The 14,183-nt window shown below is 36.1% G+C and overlaps 1 protein-coding gene across 1 annotated transcript; it reads left to right on the top strand.

The window, feature by feature from the left end:
- Positions 1-2,797: 2,797 nt before the first annotated feature.
- On the top strand, positions 2,798-13,207 carry LOC132183763 (AMSH-like ubiquitin thioesterase 1). The gene is made up of 13 exons (XM_059597175.1): positions 2,798-2,858; positions 3,952-4,027; positions 4,111-4,290; positions 4,516-4,610; positions 5,675-5,783; positions 5,853-5,899; positions 6,137-6,518; positions 6,703-6,792; positions 6,870-6,932; positions 7,030-7,104; positions 9,793-9,855; positions 12,547-12,599; positions 12,714-13,207. Exons 1-13 carry the CDS (start codon positions 2,839-2,841, stop codon positions 12,886-12,888), a joined length of 1,428 nt encoding a protein of 475 aa, XP_059453158.1. The 5' UTR covers positions 2,798-2,838; the 3' UTR covers positions 12,889-13,207.
- Positions 13,208-14,183: the final 976 nt, after the last annotated feature.

The raw sequence follows: 14,183 nt of genomic DNA on the forward strand, positions 1-14,183 counted from the left end.
TTGGCTAGTTTGTATTTGTCGAAGGGAGTAGGTTGACCTTGATTAAAAGTTCATTGTCCAATTTGCTGACTTACTATTTGTCTTTGTTCCCCATTTCGATTGCTGTGGCTAAAAGGCTAGAAAAACTTTAGCTAGATTTTTTATGGAGCAGTATAAATGATGAATTTAAGTTTCATTTAATAAATTAGTCGAAGATTTGTTCTCCAAAGAAAATGGGTTGTTTGGGAGTAAGAAATTTGACTTAGTTTAACCAAGCTCTTTTGGGTAAATGGTTATGGTGTTTTGCTATGGAGAGGGAGGTTTTGTGGAGATAAGTGGTGGAAGCAAAATATGATAGTATCAACAGAGCTTGGTGTTCTAGGGATGGTAGTGGGGCCCCTTGGAGTTTGAGTGTGGAATATATAAGGAGGGGGTGAGGAGGTTTTTTTGAGATTTGTTAGATATGAAGTGAGAGATGGAACCATGATAAGGTCCTGAAATGATTTATGGTGTAGGGACTAGCCACTAAAGGACTCATTTCTAGAGTTCTTTAGTATTGCTTGCTGTAAGGAGGTGTGGTTGGCAGATAACTTGCACTTTTCTAATGGAAATATTCATTGGAATTCATCTTTATCAGACTTGTGCATGAATGGGGGGTAGATTTGGTGACTACATATTTTAATGTGTTGTATTCTCTCAAATTGAGACACGATGGTGAGGATAGTATTTGGTGAATACCATCCAAGAGGCAGAAGTTTGAAGTAAGATCGTTTTATCAAAAGTTATCCACTCTGTCTAGAGACCATTTGGAGAGTTAAGGTTCCATCGAGAGCGAGCTTCTTGTGTGGACAATGGCTCTTGGGAAGATTTTGACTTTGGATAACCTAAGAAAGAGAAAAGTCGTAGTGGTGGATTGGTGTAGCATGTGTAAAAGGAGTGGGAAATTTATAGATCATCTTCTTCTCTATTGTGCAGTGGATGAGAATTATAGACTGCGATTTTTAGCCTTTCCTGAGTAGAATGGGTCATGCCTAGAGGGGGTGGTAAAGTTGTTGGATTGTTGGAGAGGTCAGTTGGGAAGAAGTTCCATTTTAGACGTTTGGATGATGTCCCCTTTGTGCTTAATGTGGTGTATACGGAGAGAGCAAAGTACAAGGTGTTTTGAAGATCACTAGATTTCGGTGAATGAGTTAAAACAACATCTTGGTCAAATTGCTTTATATATGGACAAGGGTGTATAATATCTCACAATATTCTAACTTTTCTGGTTTTGTTGATTTTTGTACTTCTTTTTTCTAATTAAAGGAATTTTCTCTTGTCTCTGAGGGGTGGCTCCATCGGCTGGGGACCATCTCATGAAGTGGAGGGCATTAGTTTGAATCTCCCTCCCATTGGGGACATAAAATTACTTATAATTTTTTTTTTTTGATAAGTAATAAACCAATTTCATTTAAAGAGTAAGGTGTCCCTAAGTATACAAAAGGAATCTCTTAACTAGAAATAGTAAAACAAATAAGGAAATTTCTATAGCTAATCAATAGAGGAGACACAAACGCCGCCGTTCAAAAATACAATGTTTCATAAAACAAAGATAAAATTTTCCCTAGCGTCCTCTGCCTGTCCTTAAAGTTTCTATCATTCATTTCCTTTCATAAACACCAAAAGAGGAATGTAGGCACCATTTTCCACATTGCAACACTCATTGGCCAGTTGAGGACCACCAACATTCAAATAAATCAAAAACCCGTCTCGGCATAACCTAGGACATCCAAAAACGACTGAAAAGAGCACTCGAAATGGCGGAAGCCACATCATTGTGAAGAAGAAGGTGGTCTACAGACTCCCCATTCCTCTTGCACATGCAACGTTTGTCCATTACAATGATGTGTTGCCTCCTGAGGTTATCCAAGGTGAGGATCTTGCCTAGCGTTGCCAACCACGTAAAAAAGACCGCCCTCGAAGGACCTTGAGTCCGCCAAACACTCTTCTAGGGGAAGCAACTACCTTTAGGAGAAGCCAGAGAGCAATAGAAAGATTTGACCTTGAACAATCCTCTTTTGGAAGGAGTCCACTGCACAACTGATCTTCACATCCTCTTCTCACACTAACTAAATGCAACATCTGGAAAAATGAAGCAAATATATCCACCTTCCAATTATGCGCCGCTTTAGCAAAGTTCACATTCCATTGGTTGGAGTCGCCCAAAAACTCCAAATTAACCGCAATAGAGGCATCCTTCACACAAGCAAGACCATATAATTGGTCATGCCAAAAGTTGATCCTAGAACCATCCCCCACCTACCTCAAGAGAACACCACCCTCTCCATAAACTGCCATATTTAGAGTCCATCGCCACTCTCCAACAAGTATCTCATTTACCAAAGAGAGCACGATTAAAAAATTAAAAGAGTTTTCTCTTGTTAGGGTTGTGCCCCTATGAGCTTTTTAATGAAATTCGTTACTTTTTTTTTTTTTTTTTCAAAAAAAAAATGAAAAAAAAAAATGATCAGACTAAACCTAATAAACCAAAAACAACTGAAATTAAAGCCTTATATCACCTATACTGATCATTGGAAGCCCTTAGTATTTGATTTTGAGGGTGTTAAACCACTTGGGTAGACTGAATAAGGGTGGAATTCCCCATCTCTTTGAAATATTTTGTTGCTATCATAAATTTGGAAATGCTTCTTTTTCTGGACGTGTATACTGCCACTTGCGGTTTGCTTACATTTGCAATATTGTAATACTTATGTTATTTCTTGTTTAGTTGTCCTCAATGGCCTCTCTGATTCCAGTTTACTCATTAAATTGTAGGCTGACGTCTTTCGAAGAGAGAAGAATATTATAGATCTGTACATTATGCTTTTAAGATTTTCAAGGTAAGAAACATAGAGCAGTTCACATTATCCCTGTTTTGATTTATGATCTTAATTGGCTGGTACCAGCCAGATTAGGGTGTTTGGCTAACCACAAACCTGGTTCAGTTCTAATCTAAATTAAACCTGAAATAAAATTATGTCAATTTTGAATTTATTTTATTTAACTTCCAATTTGTCTGGATTTGAGTTAGAAAGTTTTGGTTTATATGCAGTTTGTCTAAATTCAATTTAAACTTGTTTCAGTTTATATTCAGTTTGTTTTGACAACACACACACACACACACGTATGCATATCTTATACAAATCTACCCATCAAACCGATATTTTAATGCTTTGAAAAATAAAAAAATAGCAATAAAAGTTTTGAAGAGTCAAAACATATTAATGACATTAGTTGGTAATTACAAAACCTAAATGAACACGTAAAAACACCAAACTCACCCACAAACACACACACACACACTTGCACATATAAAATTAACTTGCGTCTTTTTTCTCACATCCACTTTATGATTGTCTGCCTTAATTTTGAAACCACATTCTGATGCCTCATTGGGAATTATTGTCAGCCTTGTCCTGTCCATGAATTCTTGGATTTGTTCGTTGTGCTTTGACAATTTTTTGGTTTTTTGGATGAGGTGGGGGGGAAGAGAGGGGAGTGGGAGGGAAGGAGTGAACATTTATTAGGTTGAAAGTCCAAAATATCTATATGAGGCATTTTTTTTTTCTTCAAAATTATGAATGAAGAAAATAAACAAATTGTTGGTGGGAATATGTATATGGAAATACCAAAATTAAAACTAGTGTTTGGTTGAAATATGTATGTAAAAAAACAAATTTAAACACTTGCTTTTGGTGGGAATGTGTGTTTGAACGAACCAAATTTGAGACTAATTTTACGTAAGAATATATCTGGTCCAATTTTGAATAAAAGATTAGAATCAGTCTTCGGAAGAAAAAATTTACCGAACTGAAAACAATTACAACCAATCATACTATTCACAACTGGCACAGTTTTGTGACATGCCAAACACCCTCTTTTAAATATATTCGAAAAATGCCTCTGGAATTACTTTGCGTTCTTTGATTTCAGTTTGGTCTCTGAGACATTACCATGCCATCGAGATTACAGAGCATCTCTTCAAAGCCAAAAAGTTTATTTGAAAAAGGTAACACTGTCTGTTCTATCATATTAAATGGCATTTTTTGTTACAATTTTTGGGGCACAATTTGATTTGATGTATTCTTTTAGAAATTTCTGATGGCATTGACTGAGCTGGAGGAGTTGAAGCCTGTAGTGCAGCAGAAGATCATTGAATTAAACAGAAAACAAGCACATCAAGTAAACGGGCTGGGCCAGTTTCATCAAAATAATTCATTACATTGGTCTCCAGTTAAAAAGCAAACCCTAACTAATTATGATGTAACAAAGGTACAGTTTCTCTGCATCATATTAGTTGAAATTAGTATCTCCTTTCAATTTGCTGAATTGTGCTTAGGTGGCAACCTTGATTTTAAGTTTCAATTTATTACTTACTCAGTAGTCCATGCAGTGACCTTTTTTGCTTTCTTTCCATACTTCTCCTCTTATTTGTTTCATTCCGTTGAGATAAAATTTCTGCTTCCATATGCTCAGTATGCTTTCTACATCTGACAGGCTACAAGACCAGCTGCACCTCAATTCAACTATCAAGGTTCAAGGGCTCAACAATTTTCATATGCCAGGCCTGTGGAAGAGCAATGCCGCAAGTTGTAAGTGATTTAATATTCTAAAAGGGTTCTCCTCAAAGTGGTTGGAGTTGTTTTTGCAACTATAAATGTGCTGCACATACCTACTCTTAGTTGTAATTATTTCTTAATTGAGTTGAGTTGTTTTGTTTACTGCATCTTTAAAGTCATATACTACTAGGCATCATTACTTACAGTTAAACGGATACTATGTTTGCATCTATCTAGGACTGAATCATGTTCTCAGTCTTTTGCGATTCTCCTTTGCCCTATTGTTTGATGCCATCATTCGCTTTTTATTTATCATACAGGAGCATTGCGGCTAATAAAAATATGATACTCTTGTTGCATTGTAAAAAGAAATAAATAACACTTGATGTAAAATGCTAATGATATCGACCATATTGTCTGCCATGAATGTTGTATGCATGCTAAGAAATAAATAACCCTAGATTTGCTCATTTGAATGAAGCATGGGAATATCTTGAATTATTTAAAAACATGGTTTTTAACTGCTTATATATTCACAATCTGGTGAATTTTTAGTGCCCATTGTGTGCTTTTTCAGTCTGTCAGTTTATTTCAGCTACATTTAGTGGTAAAATAATGAGTGGAATATAGGTAGAACTCAACTCAACCCGTCTAAGCCTTAATCTTCAATTGAATTGGTTTCTATTAATCATGACACCTTGCGGGTTACTCTAGCATATATTGTAGATTTAGCATCTTTGGCTGAGCTAAATAGAAATGGTAACTACATGTATTAATATCAATTTGACCTGCCAACACCAACACTCTTCCAGGTGAGGTCAGGGCATGTGAACATGAAAATGCTGTTTGGAGCCAACTTAGTTTAAAGCAGTATAATTCAGCGGGAGAAGAGTTTCTAAATATTTTAAACAAAAATTTATGTCAATATTTCTGTTCTATATTTTATTTGTCTTCTTATCAATGATTTTCATTGTGCATGTCATAATGAAGAAGTTTTTTTTTTTTTTGATAAGTAACAATAAAGGAGTTAGATTTTGAATTATATCTGGATCCATTGGTGCTCTTGATTACTAGCTCTTTTACTTGCTTGCTTGTAGATCTTTAAATATGATGCGTCCGAAGGAGGAAACTCTCTCCAGACATTCTATCTTGGGTCCGAATGGGCTTTCTGGGCAGTGGCAGCCACCTATAACTGCTGATAAAGGGGTAAGACAGAATCTAGTGATATCTTTTGCCTCAATGCATGTCCATGCTGACATATCTGTTCTTGATTAGGTCCAATATCCCAGCATCATAGACCTGACTCCAGTTGAAATCCCAAGGTTTGCCTCTAGTTATGTTCCTCTCACTAGGGTTGTTGTGCACCTCTAGATAGATTAAATCTTAGTAAATGGGAATATATAAAAAGATACTTTGTGCAAAGGCTGTTTCATTGTAGAGAGAAACTTGTTTAAAGATTAAATTTTCTAGCCAGTTCTCTCAACACGATATCATGTTGTTTATGTTTTGAAGAGTTTATCGCTCAAATATTTCATGTGGTTGTTTTTCTTGGTGAATAGCCTGCAGAAAACCTTAGATGGACTTGCAATTACAAACGATTATAACAACTCAGAACAAGAAAGATTAAGTCGGGAATCAATTCTTACCCAGAATGATAATACCCAGATGCATCGTCGTGAGGGACCTTGCTCCTTGATTTCGTTTGAAACAACAGAATCCCCTACTCAATCAGATATTATCAGACAGCCTTCTCCTCCACCTGTACTTGCTGAAGTACAAGATTTGATCCCTGCAGTGTCACAACCTTCTCCAAATGTACTAGCTGAAGTTCAAGATTTAATACCTGCAGTGTCATCCCAAGTTAGTGAGGCAGAACGTGGAATGGAGACTTCCCTACAAGATAATTTGGTTCATGCTGAATCTCCACTGCAATTACACATTGTGAGATTACACTTGACAATCTCTCTCTCTCCCTCTCTCTAAATTTCTATTTTGATTCTTTTTTTCAGGAGTGGCATGTACGTGTCATTATATTTTTCTGATGATGACAAATTCATGTCTATATTAATTGTAATGACGTGAGTACTAGGTGTTATCTTATTCTAAAGAATGTTTCTTTTTGCAGTCAACTGCAGTTATGGAGACCTTTATGAAGCTCGCTAAGTCAAACACAGATAAGAACTTAGAAACATGCGGTGTCCTTGCAGGTTCACTTGTAAGTGCTGATAAAGGTTACTGTTTTTGATCCAACACTTCTTAATCTTAATGTTTTCCAATATTTCTATCTTGCAGAAAAACAGAAAATTCTATGTTACGGCTCTCATCATTCCTAAGCAGGAATCAACATCAGATACTGTATGGAAATCTCATTCGCATTTTACGGGGCTATTTTTTTGACTGCCATCAATTATATATCTACAGCAGTTATATTAAATTTGTACTTTTTGATCAGTGTCAGACGACAAATGAAGAGGAAATTTTTGAGGTGCAGGACAAACAGTCTCTTTTCCCACTTGGTTGGATTCATGTGAGTATGTTATAATGCTCTGAATTGAATGAAACTTATCAAACTTGATTACTCTTATTGCCATAGCATCTAGATTGTACCACACAGTCTTATGGCTAAAGAAGGTTTCCAATAATGCATATTATGCATTCCATTTTTCACATTCTCCATTTGTCTCCCCTCCCCTCTTCCCTTTTCTTTTCTAGTATATGAAACCTGTAATATCATCGGGTCTAGTTAAAATTTGATAGTTTGATCACGAAAATAGAAAATATTTTTGGTTCTTTTTAAGGTTGGGGTGCTCATTGGGTCTGGAACCCAACCAACCTGACGGTACTAATGGCCCAACAGCATGTGTTGGTTATGGATTTTAGAAGTACCGACCAGCGTTTGCTCAGTTGTTGGTTTTTGGGGTCGGTGAATATGATGATACCAATCTGACCTACGGTATCTACACACTTCACAATTTACACTACCTATCATCTGTCTTCTCTCTCCCCTTGCCAGCGAAAACCAACTGGCATTGTCGATTCTCACTGTTACCTCTCTTCAACTGTTGTCTCTCACCTCCATGTCACATGCCTCCTAACGACTAGGTTGGCACACCAGCGACCCATAACCACCAGGTTGATGTTGCTTACCTCCGCCGCCCCCACCCCCCCAAGCCACTAGATTGGTGCTTCTAACAGTCTCAATTACTAGATAAATTACCCCCTCATTGCCCCCAATGTCCAGATTGGTGAAAGGTAGTCTCTCTCACCTGGTAACCCCGCATGCTTTCGTGAGTCAGCCATCCAACTACTTGACAACTCTTCATTCACTTGGGGTTGGTGTGGTTCAGTGGCCAAGCATCAATTGATTGGTTTGGTACTAGTTTAGGATTGTCAATGACCATGAGGCCGAAAACCGATTGGTGCTCAGCCCTAGTTGTGGAGGAGTCCGCCTTCTTGGACAGACTTTGGCTCAAAGTCCAACCTTATTGTTGAACGGAATAAAACTTTGTTTTCTGGAAAACAAAGATCAGAAAATGAAATTTCAATACCATACAACAATCAGAAATGCCAACAGTAAGTCAAATGCCCAAAACTGAAGTTAGACAAACTTGATAAGCAAGCTGTAAGGAAAAACAGCTTCTTGAAAAGTCTAACAATCAAATTGCTGATGAGATGCATTGTGCTTACATGATTGGAGGAAAGCTTAGACATGAGACAAAGGAGAACTTATAGGCAAGGAAGTTAATAATGTGAAGATAAGCTCAGCCTAGGCAGTGCCTAAAGAAGATGTCAAGCTACCTGAAGCTTCTCTGAGACTGTTCATGTTGTTGTGCTGAATCTCATCCAGGTCTTCAAAATTAGTTGGATAAGTCAAGGTAATGTTGCTTCATGAGGTTCACATTGAAGCCTTGGAGAACAATAGTTGGCTTATGAATCTGTAAGCTCCTTGTCCCTGGTAAGGTTGAAATTATAAAAAAGAAGGTTGGAGATGTCAACATTACAGTGAAGCAGATAAACTGGAGGGGGGGAACGTCAAACTAGGGCGGCCATATCTTTTACACCAGTGGTTCCTAAAATTGTCATTCCTGAAAAATTCAGTGATCCAAGTATGAAGAGAAAGAGATTCCAAGTTCATGTTTTCTATCATATTCTAAAGATGCAATTTCAGAATTTGCAAATCCTACGACTTCAATGCTTCAATTCTGGAGGTCGAGTTCTTATTGCATGTATCACTGCTTCTGATTTTCAACATAATGGGCCAGGACTTTCTGAAAGATAACAAGCTTTTCACTTCTTGGTGGGGAGAGTTGATGGGAATAAAGAATGAGTCCAGAGGAGAGAGATAGAGGAGAGAGATAGAGAGAGAGAGAAACCGAGGAAGAACTTACAGACATAGAATCTTCTAGAAAAAATCTTGAACTTAACTAAGAAAGTACCTGTCAATAGTCTAAATAAAGAAATTTGTGCTGGAATTTCAGGGAACTACAATTTTCATTTGAGACCTTATGACATGAGCTCTGAACAAATATGCCTTGCCTTCTATGGATGCCACATTAAAAGCTCCAAATTGCCAGACATTGTAAATTACATGGGAAAGAATGGCTGACCCTTCCTCATTGATGGCTTCAAGCTATTTTGAAAACTACATTACACAACATCTAGTCCCACGTTGATGTTTGTTTCAGCACCCTACCCTGCATCTGAGTAACTGAGCATTTGCTTTCTGCTGATTTATTTTTATTTATTTATTTTTGGCTGTTGTTTTGGGGTTGGGAGCATATATGTTCCTCTCCATTTTTTTTTGATAAGTAATATTGATTGTCAAACGCGCAGAGGGGCGCAACCCAAGTACATAGGATGTACACGAAGTATCCCCTACTGATTAGAAAATGAATTACAAAGCTCTAAAAATGTTCGTCTCCATTTTAGGAAGCACCTAGTTCAAATATATAGCATATTGTGTATTGATGAGCCATTTTGTTGTCAAGCCCCAAAATAGACTACGGAAGTATAGAAATGAGTTGAAATGAGTCCTTGTATAGATTCCTGGTTTACTTAAGAAAGATCATGTAATATGCTATTAACATTAAGATCTGTGATGTCTAATTGCATATGGCCTAGTGCCTCATCTGTATATCATTATAATGTTATACGTTAAAATTTAACATGGCTTTGATGCTGACGGATTAGTAACTAAACTTGGTGCAATTTCCAGACACATCCTTCTCAGTCTTGTTTCATGTCGTCGGTTGATGTTCACACTCATTACTCATATCAGGTGCGTGCTTCTTCTGCTTATTATAATAATTATCATGGTTGCAAATGGAAGTCATTAAACTTTATTTTCTCATTACTCATTATCAGTTATATGCATCTTCATGTTACCATACATGCATGCAGGGACAGAACCATGATGTTTATTTGAAGGAGGGGTAGATATATTTATAAAATAAAAGCTTTTTTTTATGTTGTTTACCTTAGTTACTGGGAGGTTATCTCTTTTAGCTCTCTAGGTTCATTCCTGAGGACATGTGAGGTGTTCTCCATTCTAATAAAGTGACACGTATCGATTAACTTCAAGGGTTGGCTCAAGTGATAAAGGCTTTGGTCTTGGTGGTGTTTTCATGAGGTCTAAAGTTCAAATTCCTTTGGGTGTAAACAATTCCTTAGGGCCAACCCACTGGGGGGTTTCTCGCTAAAAAAAAAAAAAAAAAAAAAAAGACGTGTTTCTCTTAGCATGTGAGAAGTACATGTTTTTTTTAATAACATGTGCTTCGTACATGCTTTTTAATAGCAATAATAAGAAAGCATGTGCTTCTCACATGTTTTAGGAACACATGTCACTTTATTAACTTGTAGCTAATTTTTGTTTTCTTGGTGAATGATAATATTCTCTCCCTTTTTTTTGTTTTTTGTAAGAAAATATTAACTTGTGAAGATCAACTGGAATAAATAAAACATTTGTGCCATATATAAGACTTGTAACTTATATAACAAAGTGTAAATAGTCCAAGGTTTACGTTACGTTTGCACTAGACTAACATTTTGGTATTTATAAATATATGTTTTTAGTTATGCCAAAAAATACATATTTTTAAATACTTTTTGCCTTGTGACCAAATGAGAGACTAGTTAAATTTCTGAATCGTTACAGGAGCAAAGAAAAATGATAGAAACTATTAATGACGTGTTCATCAAATATGATTTATTGCTCTTTCCTTTTCCAGAAGAGTTACTACTTTTCTTCGTCTGTATATTCCTGTACATATTATTTTAAGAGAAAAAGGACAGAAGAGCTAAGAGATTGATATGCACTTTTTCTTTCTATAAGAATAGATATGCGCTTGGTCTAAAGAGACAAGCGATAAATTTTAGACTTTTTTTTGGGTTGGTTTTATTTTGTGAGTAATTTGATCCTACAATCAGGGATGGACCTTTGGGGGGAATGATCCAGAATTGTGAAAAGGAGGAGAAGAAAATATACCAAGAAAAACAAATGTTATAAATTTTTCCATCTACCTTGGCATTGACCTTTTCTCATTTTTCTTCTACATCTTAAAGAAAAAAGTATATATATATTACCTTAGGTGTGATGGTGCATTTTCGAGGAGATCACTTCTTTTTAGCATAAAATCCATTAGGGTGAAGTTGGGTAGCTAGAAAATCTTTGTTTTTTAGTCTCTACTTTTTTTTTTCTTTTTTTTTTTTTTTTCAAAATAAAAATATTAATAAACAATACAACATACAAAATAAGAGAATAAATTCAATTAGGTCGTGGTGTAAATTGGGTATTTTATACATTTCAATAGGAAGCAGACACTTCAACTTGAAACACCAAAAAATAACATAATCCTTTACATCAAATAATTTTCCTTCTCTTAACAAAATACTTCATAGACAAATTACATATAGATAAAACCATCAGAGCCATCGTCTTGATTAGTTTTGGAGACTCCGATGTTGAGGGCTTGAAAAGTAGGTAGGGGATTTGGTAGTGGGTGGTGGGTGCTGGGTTAGAACGATTGGAAAAGTCTATGGGATTGATTTGAATTAAAGATACAGTATTTTCATCTTCATTGTATTTGTTGTTCTTACATGATTTGTCAAATTTCTATTGAAGGCTGTAAAATGGAGTTTTATACTACATCCTAATAGACAAGGTTCTCACAAAATAATTAAAACTATTTTCAACTTTGTCACATCAAAACACATTTTCAAATCAAAAACAAAAAATACCCCCTCCCCCCAAAACACATTAACAGAATATGCCTTCATAAAATTATGAGATTGTGACACTTTATTCCTCATCATGAATGGAAATGTAGAGATCCCTTCAAAAGACCCATATAAGATTATGCGGAGGCTGTGTGAAAGATTGTTAACTTGCTTAAATCAAAAAAAAAAAAAAAATTATTGCCTGTGCATCCGTCCCTACATGCATGTTACAGATGGTAGGTATTTATGGCTGAAACCTCTTCTTTTTCTTTGGTATTTGATTAAAGTGCTTTGAAGTTTATATGTTGTTTGTCTAACTTCTAGATTTCTGGAAACGTTGGTCCTAATTCCCTATAATCATTGCTATAAAATATTTGAACCTATAACAAATTGAGGGAAAGATATGTTTGAAACCTACTTCCCCTCCTTTGCCTCTATAGTGACCTCACCTAACAAAACATATATAAGTTTTGAAAATTTTCTTGGCCAATGGTCTGTGGACAAAATAATATCTCCCCAACAAATAAGATGAGGGTGGATGAGTGAGCTGTGTATTTACTTGTCAAAAAAAAAAAAAAAAATGAAAAAGGAATTTTCTTTGCCAATTGGTAAAGAGCTTGCTGTTTGTACATTTGGAGCCACTTTTGGGATGATGTCAGGAAACAATTTCATTTCTAACACAATGGAGGGAAAATATTCTATGATGCTTTATGAGTTCTCTATAGCTTACACAAATGCGCATTCCTTCTTCTAGATTATGTTGCCAGAAGCTGTCGCCATTGTCATGGCACCAAGAGATGGTTCAAGGTATGATCAAGATCTCATAGAATTGGGATTCTGCTAGATAACATATATTTGAGAATTATCCTTTCATAAATGATTACTTATGCTAGATAATCTCTTCTTTATTCATCTGTACAGAAAGCATGGCATTTTCCGGTTAACAACCCCCGGTGGCATGTCTGTCATTAGACACTGTCAGCAACGTGGCTTTCATCCACATAGTGAGCCTCCGGACGGCGGGCCCATATACAAGAGTTGTACAGATGTTTACATGAACCCTAATTTAAAATTTGACGTCATTGATCTTCGGTGATGACAATCACAACATTCAGATGGGTAATATTCATGATCTAATTGTTCATATACTCTGCTCAATAATATTCACTTTACCATTACAGAGCTGTTCAAAAGCTAGAATAGGCGTGTGTTTATATATTGGTGCTTGTATAAAAGATAGGAGAAGCTTGATCAATCGGCCATCAAATGGCAATGGAAGCTCTGTGCTTCGATATATGATTTGTTGAGATTGCATGGAAACAAAACCTTTTCTTTTGGATTACAAATTGTTTTAACAGAAAGCATCATTGGACATGAATGAACACATTATGGAGATGGATTTTGTTGCTGGATCACTTTATGAGTAAGCAGCTACTTGCATTTTTTGTTTTTTTGCTTTATCAATGAAATTAATTTTCTGGATTTTCCCTCATAAATGCTACTCTTATGGCCTTTATGAAGATGCTAGCTTTGGTCCACAAATAAAATTGGGTGTTCATGTCCCCAATTGATAGTTCAATCAGTTGTGGACCACGTCTAATGAAGTGGAGGTCACTAGGTCGAATTCTATTTTCTTTCCTTTGTGTGGACATGTCAAAAAAAAAAATTGAGTGTTGATGGGCAATATCTGTCTGGCTGGTCCCTCCTTTGTTTTTTAGAGGAGACTTCATGGGTACGTCAAGCTTTTCAGAACAGTTATTATTATTTTTTTTTTCAGCAAAAGTAAAACCATTAACAAACAACTCAAAATACAAAACACTAAAAATTACTTTCACCTTTATATCATATTATAACTAAAAAGGTAAAAAACACAATTTAAAAAGTTTTACAAATCGACCCCAAATTTATCTTTCCTATGCAAGTGGTGCGTTCCCTTCCCTCATTCATCTTGCTTCCTTTGCTTTTATTTTTAAGTTTTTGGGATGACTCAAATTTTATTAAAGAAAATAAATCACCAGACAAAAATAGGAAGAAAAAAAAAAAAAAAACAGAAGAAGCGAACCGGTTACTTATAACATGATAGGGAGAATGTACTGAAAAAACCACCATTGCAATTTGCACTCTCTCACTCACATGATGGGGAATCATTCCACATCAGATGGGTGAAGCATCTTCCGTAAGTGAGGTCCACTGGAACAAGCAACCAACAAGATCACACTGTTGATCAGAGATGGATGATGAGGAATCAAGGCTGTGATGGTAAAGAAGACAAACGTATGAATATTGTTGATTGTAGCGTACGTCACAGGCTACGAATTCTGAGTAGAAGATGGTAAGTGGGTCCCAATGGTAGGGAAGTGGTTGAGAGGGTGAACCATGAAAGTGGGAAAG

The sequence above is a fragment of the Corylus avellana genome, chromosome ca6 (assembly GCF_901000735.1).
Source record: "Corylus avellana chromosome ca6, CavTom2PMs-1.0".
NCBI lineage: Eukaryota > Viridiplantae > Streptophyta > Magnoliopsida > Fagales > Betulaceae > Corylus > Corylus avellana.

Bases quoted from the DNA above. Each gene is read 5' to 3' on its own strand.
- LOC132183763 (XM_059597175.1), top strand. From the start codon at position 2,839: ATGCTTTTAAGATTTTCAAG. The intron at 2,859-3,951 runs GTAAGAAACATA...CTTTGATTTCAG, and splicing joins ATGCTTTTAAGATTTTCAAG to TTTGGTCTCTGAGACATTAC. The intron at 6,933-7,029 runs GTATGGAAATCT...CTTTTTGATCAG, and splicing joins AGGAATCAACATCAGATACT to TGTCAGACGACAAATGAAGA.